General features: G+C 54.9%; 1 protein-coding gene across 1 annotated transcript; it reads right to left on the reverse strand.

The window, feature by feature from the left end:
- Positions 1-305: 305 nt before the first annotated feature.
- LOC147415384 (protein-cysteine N-palmitoyltransferase HHAT-like protein) lies at positions 306-6,522 on the reverse strand. The gene is made up of 7 exons (XM_086467341.1): positions 6,417-6,522; positions 5,800-5,867; positions 5,310-5,423; positions 4,963-5,157; positions 3,916-4,125; positions 698-869; positions 306-340 (listed from the first exon to the last, which is right to left on the reverse strand). Exons 1-7 carry the CDS (start codon positions 6,520-6,522, stop codon positions 306-308), a joined length of 900 nt encoding a protein of 299 aa, XP_086323467.1.
- Positions 6,523-10,534: the final 4,012 nt, after the last annotated feature.

The raw sequence follows: 10,534 nt of genomic DNA on the forward strand, positions 1-10,534 counted from the left end.
AACAGCCCACTTTAAAGGGAGATTAGGTTGCTCTCTACCTTGTTCATTTGAGCATTGAGTATGTCTATTTTTGGAGAATCCATAACCCCTCTGGGCCTCTGTTCCAGTGTTTGACCACTCTGTGAAAAACATTCCTCACATGCAATGAGGCTTTGCCTTGCTGCTCCTTGTTTGCTGTGTCCCGCTTCTTCCCTTCCAGCCTCCAAGAAGAGCTCACCTTCTCTGTAACCCTCTGTTAGCCAGTTGAAAACAGCAGCTACAACTCCCCTGAGCTGCTCGCTGTGCACCCTATGCCTGGGACCATTTCAGTGGCTCACAAACACCCGTAGTGGGTGGCCACCTGGGAAGGCATCTGAGATAGCAGATGTACCTCTTGCAACAGCATAGGGCTGTTTTTTTTGGAGGTGCTGAGCTACCTTCCAGTCCAAAGGCAATGGGAATGGCTTGATGCTCAGCCTCTTAAACCCGGAGCTAAACAATTTACACTTGGACCCGGGGAGAATGTCAGCCCAACACCATCTGCTTTCTAGGGCTCCAGCTCTGTGTATTGTCCACGGGAAGAAGAGGGGCTTTGCTCAAACCTGCCCAACATAGGCATTGCCAAAGCCTCTCAGTAGGGATGGATGGAGATCTGGATCACCCACCGCTGCCTCGAAGCTGAGTACAGGTGTGAATGTGTCCAAGCACGGCCACTCACCCAAGGACCAGTCCGAGAGGCGGTTCATGAACTTCAGGTCAGAAGGGAGGGTGAGGATGTAGAAGAAGTGGAAGAAGATGTCCACAGCAATGATGGCCCCTACGTGGAGGAGGGCATGGACCCGGATATGCCTCATCTCGTCGTCTTTGCGTCTTAGCTCTTGGGTGCTCACCTGCCGGGATGGCAAACCAGGAAAGGGCTGAGCTAAGAGACAGGATGGACAGTGTGTTCCTCCATCCAGAGGAGCAGTCAAGGTCCAAATGGGGACTGAACACTCTCCTTTAGAAATCACACCATGGACTATGTGGCCCGAATCTCCATTGATTAAGGAAGACCCAAGGGACTAGCTCAGGTGAACCCATCCACAAGGAGCAGGACATGTCCCACCCACAGCATCCCTCCAACACCCCCACCTCAGTGCTGAGCACGGCAGCAACGCGCCTCCTGGAGCACTCTCCTAGCAAAGGCTGTTCCCATCACTGGCGTTTCCAGCAGAGCAGGCACATGGTGTGACACAGCAGTGACAGGTCTGGCTGTACCTAAGGGACCCTAGGTGGGGTGAAGACCGTACTGACCGAGGAGCTGGGGTTTATGCTCTTTCTGCAGGGACATGCTTAGAAAATCAACTTTGCTTAAGGGCGGCCCCTTGCACAAGTCACCCAGAGGGAGCAAATGCTCGTACTCATCACATCTACAGGGCGCCACAGCCTGTAGGGAAGGGCATCCACATGCCCAGGAGAGGCTGGGAGCAGTGCTGGAATCCCACCTGACAGCTCTGCCAGGGCTGGATGTGTATCTTTGGCCAGGGTCACTTGGGAGGAGGAGGAGGAGGAGAACTGGTGGTCTCTGGAGCTTCTGCTGCAGAGGCCTGCTGTAAATGAGAGGGAGAGCTGCTGGAGGAGCCATCCTGAATCGGTTGGGACCTGATCAATGGGGATTTTGTCTCTGCTGTGTCTTGTACAAACAGGGGCCGGGCTTTGCCTCCAGGAGTTGTCATGTCTCTGGCCGTTGTAATATAAAAAATCATCAGAGCGAGCTTTCAGGATTACACCGGGCAGACTGATGTCCTCACTTCCCCGCATTGCTGTAAAAATTGCTGCTCTATTCAAAATCCTCTTATGTTTATTACTTTCCCTTTATTCCCTGCAAGAGGTGGGAGCTCTCCCGACATAATCCGCAGGCTGCCGCACCAGCCCCATCGTCAAATCCAGATGATTCCTGAGAATTAAAGCCTTTGCCAGATTTTTTGTGTGTGTGTGTCTGTTATATGCCAAGTGCTTTAAGGACACAAAGAGGCTGCTGGACTCTAAGCTGGAGGAGAAGCTGAGGGAGGACAGACTCTGGCATGGAGATGTGTGGGAGGACATGGAGCCCCCCTTTCATAGAATCATGGATCATTTAGGTTAGAAAAGATATTTAAGATCATCGAGTCCAACTGTTAACCTAGTACTGCTGAGTCGACCACTAAACCATGTCCCTAAGTGAAATACCTCCAGGGATGGTGACTCAACCACTGCTCTGGGTAGTGACAACCTTTTCTGTGAAGAAATTTTTCCTAATGTCCAATCTAAACCTCCCCTGGTGCCACCTGAGGCTGTTTCCTCTTGTCCTCATGTCTGCGTGTGGTGGCAGCACTCTGCCACCATCCCCGTGGGATCAGGGAGGTGTCCCCCACACTTGCAGCCCTACAGAAGTGAAATTATTCCCTTGATCCTAGTAAGGAAGATGCTTTTCAGCTCAAATGGGGCTGAGCAAGCCCTGGTACAGATGAGTTCCCATCACACAAGGTCTCCACCAGGATGCAGCACCAGTAGGAGCCAAAAAGACACAGATCTGCCCCCTAACTGGGTCAGACTCCATCTACCTGCCCCTGTAATTGCTGTTGGGCAATTAGGAATTCACCCCTAAAATTAGCTGCGGCTCCAGCAGTGCAGGGGGGCATCTAACCAGGAGATGGCAGTGGTGGCCAGGCCAAGACAAAACCCTTAGCTGGGGCATGGCAAAGGGGTTGTGGAGTTAATCCTTGTCCCTTTGGGGTGAGCGTTTTAAGCAGCAGAGGCGGGAATTGGTCATTAACTGGCTAGAGACATCCAGGTTTGGGGCTGTGCAAAGGAGCCCAAAATAAAACCCCCTCCAGATCAAGCCATGTAGAAGCGGTGGGAGTTCAGGTCTTGGGGACAGGAGGAGTTCAGGTCTTGGGGACAGGAGGAGTTTAATGCCCTGATTTACAGATAACTGGCTGCAGCGTTAGGAGAAGCCAGGGCTGCACATTTCATAGGAACGACTGATGGAAACTGGGGAAGGAAGAGGAATATGGGATGAGGACAGCACCCCAGCGCACTGTAAACCCTCCAGAGGGGCTTGGACAGTGGGACTGCCGGAGCCACGCTCAGCTGGACTTCAGCCTGACAGATAAGACATGACTGGAGAGATGAAGCCTTAGGATGAAGCGTTTCTTCCAGCAGGTTGGGGAGAAAAGCCCATCAGTGGCCTGGCCATCCCTAGCACTCGTCTGCTGAGAATGGGCTGCCAGTAGACTCAGTGCACCACCAGCATCCCTTGTGGGGGACACCAGCGCTGACCTTATGATCTCTAGAGTCAAATGGGTCACCAGGGTATTTCATGAAGAGCAGAGGAAGCCCCTGGTTGCTGAAAGACAGCCTGGCACCCAATCTTACTTATTTCTAGAGAAATAACTTCAGATGAAGACACACAGACCATGCCTGGAAATTCATGCTTGTTGGGTGAACCAGCAGGATCGAAATGTGAGGCTGACCTTGCTGTCACACCCACCAGCATGCAGAGGTCCCACAGATGGGCACCACACGTCTGGCTCTCACCGTGGCCTCCCGGTACCGCGCAGTGGGGCAGCATGGAGCTGCTGGGGTGACAGCGCATGGAAACTGAGGCACCGAGCAGTGCAGGTGCCCAGCGAGCAAGGACATGAGCTGAACCCTCCCCTCCTCATCCCAGTGTGATGCTTTCACCACAGCAACGTCTTCCCCTCTGAACAGATCAGCGGCCCAAAACCCAAAAAAGAAGGTTGATGCCCCTCCACACAAAAATCACAGCATCATGGCACAGACTAGGTGACCACAAGAAGCTCTACAACCATTTGCACCTTCACTGTGGCAAAAGATGGGGTTTTGCAGGCATTAAACCCAAGCAAATACACGCAGGCAGAGGTCCTCATCCAGCCCTGCCTCAGGAGCACTCACCTGGGCATGGAACTGGTCAAACGTCATGACGGGCCCGAAGAAGAAGAATGGGAGGTAGAAGTTGTACTTGAGGAGGTCGAAGATGGAGTAGATGCCCTCTTTCCTCTCAGAGCTCTCAAGTGCAAAGCTCATGCAGCGCATGATGGTGAAGCCGCTTCCTCCGTAGAAGAGGACATCTTGAAGATCAAAAGCTCCAGTTACAAATCCGCTCTGGATGAGAAACAAATAGTTACCACCAGGAACGCGGTGTCGCTTCTGTGCTCCCTTGCTTTGTGGAGGACATCACTCCTGGGGCAGCTGGCAAAGCCTCTAATTACCCTCTGACACCAAGTGTCCCTGGAGCTCATAAGCCTTGCTGTTGGAAAAAGAAAAAAACTGGGGCTCGATTTCCCAGCTGGCTCCTGCATCCCGGAGGAGATGGGAAGTGGTGGATCCTCTTGGCCACGTCTTCACCAAGCAGCTGTGGGCCACGTAGGCTTTGGTCTGGGGTGGGAATGTCCCCCTCCCCAGGGAGTGAAGAAAAGCCAGCAGAAGCCTGATGGAGAGGGGAGGGGAACGCATATCAGGAGGTAAGCAGCAGGCAGGGAGAGGCAGCACTGTCCTTCAGAGGGACTGAGTAGCTTTATAAGGTCCTTCCTGGGCTTCTCTCCACCCACCAGTGAAAGTCTTAACTGGGCAGAGAGCTAAGAGATAGGTATGGGCATCACTGAACCCATCCCAGCACCATGTTACGGATGGGGAAGCTGAGGCACGGGACAGGAACACACCTTGCCTGTCTGACAAGCTGTTGCCTAAGCAACAAGGAGGATTCAGGTGTCCTGAGCTTTGGCCCAGCATGAAGCCACCAAAACATGACATAGTCCCCGTGTGATTATTCCCAAGCAGCACAAAGTCCCCTCCTTCTCAAACCCTGTGGGAGATCTGAAGTAGCCAGAAGAAGTGCCTGGGGTTTGCAGGTGCCACAGGAACCCTCCTTGGAGATAAACCCAAGGAGATGGACACAAGTGGGCTGGAAATGAGGCAGAGATGGCCCGAGACAGCCCCTACCTGCCACGAGCTGAATGGCTCCACCTTGAAGGAGGCGAGACAGCAGAGCCCGGCCACGTAGCAGAGCCACTTCTGCTTGGCCAGCGCGACGGAGTAGAGGACAAGGCAGTGGGAGAGGAGGATCATCAGGTAGACGAGCCCCATGCTGCCCAGCACGGCCGAGACCCCGTAGAGCATGTACACCACAGCCCGGTGCTGTGAGGAGAGAGCGGTCCCGACCCGTGGTCAGCGTGGTGAAAACCCCGACCCTGCTCCCGCCCATCCCAGAACATCCTTCAACCCCCCCTCCGCAGGTCCCAGGTCACCCTTGGTGCTTTCAGATCCATCCCACCACATCCCCGGCTCACCTGCGGCACCGTCATGGAGCAGATCTTGCCGAAGAGGACGTGTCCCGAGAGGGCGAAGATGATGACGTTCCTGAACGAGGTGAACCACATCACCCACTCGAAATCGGCCACGTCCTGCGGGAGCAGCACCGGGTGCCTTACTGCCCCCAGCCCTCGCACCCCTGCCCCAACACCCATCTGGAGGGGAAACCAGACCATTTCCAAAGCCTTTTCTTCCCGTTTTCCACCCAAGGGCTCCCGAGCACCCCAGCTTGGTCATAAAACCCCAGGAGAGATGCGCAGAGGTTGCTCGTCGCGGTGCGCACAAAGCAGAGCATCCACGGTGCTGCTCAGGATATTCTCCTGACTGGTTCTTTAGGGAGAAAAATAGGAGTCACGTGGACTTTGCAAAAAATATGTCAGCAGCAGAAAAACCAGCTCTGCTTCTCCAGCGGTCAGCACCGACCGTGTCACCGGTAACTAGAAAAGACCGAGTCCTTCCTCCGCTTACCATCTTCCTGCCGAAGTAGTGCCAGCCCGGCTTTATGCCGTCCCGAAAAGCTTTTCTGTTCATGCTGTCTGCAAAAGAACCAGAGTTATGGGGAAAGAAACAGCTCTGGGAAACGGGGCCTGGGTTTTGGCAAAGCAGGGAGCCTTCCTCACCGCGATGATGAGCCGTCAGGGCTCAAACAACCCATCCCCAAAGCGCCTAATTCCCGTAGATAACCACAGGAGTCAGGAACCTCGATTTCTGCAAGAATTTCCAGCAAAGCCTTTTCGCAGTGCCCATCCCAGGGACCCTCAGCTGATCCCATGAAATTTTCTGGGTTTTTTGGGCTTCCAGATGAAGCATTGGGGAAGCAGCCCTGTGTAGGCAGGGTGGTTGCATGGAGAGCTGTGACGTGCCACAGCCTCTTGCCCTGAGCCACAGAAATGGGGACAAGGGGGCAACTGGGCAAAAAGGCCAAAAACTCTCTTGGAGCCTTGCAAAGGATTCCCAAGTCGTTCTCTGCCAAAATTAAATCCGGGGATCTGCTGTTGGTATCGACAGCTGTAAAAGCAGCCGCCTGACATCCATCCTTCCTCCCAGGGCCCCCTCCAGGGGGGGGATGAGGTGGGGAGCGTTACCTCTGGAAGCTTCAAAGATCCCGCTGCCGCTGTACACCACAGCGCACGTCACGGTGAGAGCATAAAACCCCAGTTCGTAGCTGGGGAGCATCGTTTTAACCCCCATGGTGGCAGGTCAGCGCCCCGGCTGGTGCAGGGGATCCAGACCTGGGAAAGAGAAGGAGGAGAGGAAAGTAAACCAGGGGTGGGAGCTCACCTGCCCCTCCAACACCCTAAATTGCTGCTGGTCCTCAGCAGCTCGGCTCTGTGGGCTTCCTTGAAGGCCGGGAGCTGAAGAGATGGAGAAGACGGTAACACCTGGGACACAACTCAGGTGTGAGGAAAGAGGTTGCTGCTGAACCCTGCTGCAAAACCCACCCAGGAGCCAGGATCTGGGGGCAGCTCAAGCAGGAGATCCTGATAAAAAGGCTCTTCCCAGCAAGTTGCATCCGTCCCAATGTTCAGAGATGCTCCGGGATGCCAGCTCCCCAGGATGGGGTTCCTCCAGCGTGCCTCTGATGTCCCCTCTTAATTGGATCCTTGGAAGGGCTCCGGGATAGAGCACAAAGATGCCCGTGCTGGAGGGGATGGGATGGGATGGGATGCCCCTATTCCCCTGCCGTGGGCTGCTGCTCGCCTTCTCCTGGGATTTTGCCCAACCTTGAGCTCTTGAGGGGGCTCCTAAAGCACCGTGGTCCCAAAGTGCTCCCACCCCCGAGCCTTAGGGCGGGCGAGCCCCCCCCCGCCCGGCATCAGCGGAGCTCGGAGGATGCCGACGCTCAGCCCCGCAATTAGCCCTGGGCTAATGACTCCCGTTAAGGCTAATTAACGCCGGCGCGACGTGCCTTTCAGCCCGCCCCGAGCTCTGCAGCCTGTCCGGCAGCTGCTAAAAACGCAATTCGGGGTTGGAGCAGGGTGTGCGGGGGGGGGGGGGGGGGGAGGCGCTCTCGCTGGGGTGTTTTTCCATTTAAAGCCGAACCTCGTCGCTTTTGTCAAGCACGGGGCGAGGGCCCTGCGGCTTGCAGGGCAGAAGCAGCTGCTGGGCTGCGGCTGCCGGAGGGGTTGGCAAAGCAATTTCCAAGCGAGTTGCCCTTTGCCACCAGCTTTTCCCCCCGTTTCGGCCTGCAATCTGTCTCCTCCTCGCACCTCCGTCGCGCTTTGGAGCCTCGGGGAGGGCGCGAGCCACCCGCAGCCCCAATCTACTGATACGGGAAAGCAGAAAATATCTGAAAATAGTCTTTTTGAAATACGTGATACGCTTTAGTCTCTGCAATGTTAGTTCGCTAGCCTTGTCTTTGGTAAACAAGAGTGTAACCCCCTGCCCCTTGGCAGGGCTTCAGTAGGGTCTTGATCCCTCCAAGGCCGGCTTCATTGTGCTCCAGTAGGGTCTTGATCCCTCCAAGGCCGGCTTCAGTGTTTTAGGTGAGATGGGGACGGGGGAGGAATTGTCTTTGTGCCACAGACCGTGACCACGGAGGGGGATGTCGCCTTGAGCTGTGGTCGCGGGGGGTGACCCTGCCCAGCTGCCCCTGAACCGCCCACTCTGGAGGATGGGTTCAATGGGACAATCGTGATGAAGACCATCGAGGAACTCTTACTTCCTCCCCAAGACCACCAAAAGACCCCCGAAGGGGAAGACTGCGCCTGCGCGAGGGGGAAGAGATCTAATTGACATCCGAAGCGGGACAGAGTGATAAATATGGAAATACGTCAGTTTTGTTGCTTTAAATAGGAGGCAACGCCCGCGGCTCGGGGTGCAGCATCCTTAGGGCACCGGACCCTCGCTGCACCCAGCGCTGCAGGGCTGTAATAACCAGACCTGCTCCACAATCCACTGGGATGGCGGAATTCTTGCGCAGATCACTACGGCTCCAAACGGGAGCCGTTACGGTGGGATGGGCTGTGACCTGCTGGCTGGTCCTGGGCCACTCGGCCGAGCGGAGCCCAGGGCAGGGAGAGCTCGCCCGTGGCGGCACCGTCTATATTTAACCGCACTAATGCAACTTAATTCACGGCCCGGCCCGCCTGGAAAGCCGCGCTCCTGCCGCGCCGGCTCTTCGCAAGGAAAACGATGACGATTCATCAAAGGTCGTTTATTCCCCGCGGGTCAGCTGTAGTTTTTAAAAATGGGATGCATCCGTCAGGCACTTTATGGCTGCTTTGTGGAAGGGCTCTGCCCAGCTCCAGGGCAGGAGACAACCTTTGGCTCAGCCCAAGTGTTGGGAGGACTCATATTCGGACCGTACATTAGCTAAAAGCCGTCCAATTCCACACAAGGAGTGTCCGTAGCCTCAAATACTTGCAGCAAAATTCACCTGATGCTGTTCCTCACAGCTTAACTGCAGCCACCAGGCTGTGCCAGCGGTGCCGAGCGTTGTCACCACTAACCTGTCGCCACCAGTAGCTGCAATGAGAGGCTGGAAAAACTCAGAGCTTATCAAAACGTGGCCTGGGATGGGACTTTACAGCGGATGAAGGCTGTCCCAGTGAGGAAGCGCTGGGGGCTCACGCCGCTTTTATCTAGCAGAGGAAGGCGTAACGATGACTGGCTGCAAACTGCAGCCAGAGAAATTCAAGTGAGAAAGCAAAGCACGGGATTTTTTTTTCCACAAGGACAAACTTCCAAGGAAAACAGGGGGTTGTGGAGGTTTCAGACCAAGCCCAGTTACATCCCTGAAAGAAATGGTGTAGCTCAAACAGCACAAGCGTGCTGGAGAGATTCAGCTGGCTGAGGACCAGTGGTATGCGTTTGTGCAGGCAGGGAGAAAAGTATTTTCACTGATTTTCTTCTCTGAGTGATGGGCTGGGGGACGTGGGGCTGCTGCAGCCAGCTGAACTGGGGCTGCCGCTTCCAAAATCTGTCAGGGTTTCTTAACATTCAGCAACCAAACGACACGCGCTGCAAGAAAATCGGTCTCATACCTCGGAAACGGGGAAGCAGTTGCTGCAAGAGTCAGCATTCGAATTCAGCATGTGGAGGAGGGTCACTCTGTGGAAGCACAGAGGGAATTTATTTCAAAACTAAGGTGAAAACTGAGAAGACCTGGACAATCTGGGCCGTGTTCAGACCCCTCCACTGCTCTGTGACGGGAGAGAGGTTGCACATTCCCATGAGAAGCAGTTACTTACAGGCACGGGCTCTCCAAATGAACTGTTTTACAGTGCCTTTAGTTCCTTCTTTGTCCAGGCGTGTGGCGGTGCTGTGTGTTTGTGCAGAAAAAAAAAATAGAGAAAACGCTTCTGTGCGACCCCAGACAAGCGTATGTTTAAAGAAATGAGTGTTGCAGCACTTGAGAAGAGGTTTGCACCGTGTGCTAGCGAGCCATATGCTAACACCTAGCACTCCCAGGTCCTTATCTGCCTTTCCTGCCTTGATTCACAGCCACCCCAGGAAGAATTTTGCTGGGGAGTGGCAGGAACTTCACTGCTTCGTCACAGAACAGGAGGCAAACGCTGGGCATGCATTAGAAAGGACAGAGAGGCAGATTGCCTCTCCTGCACTCCTGTGAAAACATTATTGATTCACACCGCTGCGCAGGCGCAACCAGAATCTCCAGCTCCAAGCTACCAGCCTGAATTTAGCAGGCACGGCATAGCAAAAGCTCCCCACCTCTGCCACAGCTCAGGCAGCTTTTCGACTCGCGAATGCAGGTCCTTCAAATACCTGATTTCTTTGGTCTGCTCGCCCTAGCCCACGCTACGTGATCATCGGGACGGAGCTGAACAGAGACGAGCCGCAGCTCACCTGAGTGAGACTCTGTCGGTCTCTCGCTCGAGGATTTACAATTCCTCGAGGTCACCGGGAGGACTGCAGGTTCAAGATGCCTTTTCCTGGGATGCTACCGGCAGGGTGAGCCGGAGGAATAGGGCAATGGACCCTTTTGGTCCCGGGAGAAACACCTGGTGGCTTTGCTGAGCTCCAGGCCAGCGCTGGGGGAGCAGAGCAGGGCTGTTAAGCACAGGGAGGGTTAACCCGCAGGTGCTGAGTTTATCCTCGGCTCCGTGACCTCCTCCATCAGATTCCATGAACTGTTTGAAGAGAGACTTAAGCAGGGAAAAAAGCCAGGGACGACACCACCCTCACCGCATCTGGAGCGACTCCTGCTCTCTTTTTCCACCCTGCCTTGGTGGAGTCAGGA

The sequence above is a fragment of the Leptosomus discolor genome, chromosome 6 (genome assembly GCF_034619465.1).
Source record: "Leptosomus discolor isolate bLepDis1 chromosome 6, bLepDis1.hap2, whole genome shotgun sequence".
NCBI classification, from domain to species: domain Eukaryota; kingdom Metazoa; phylum Chordata; class Aves; order Leptosomiformes; family Leptosomidae; genus Leptosomus; species Leptosomus discolor.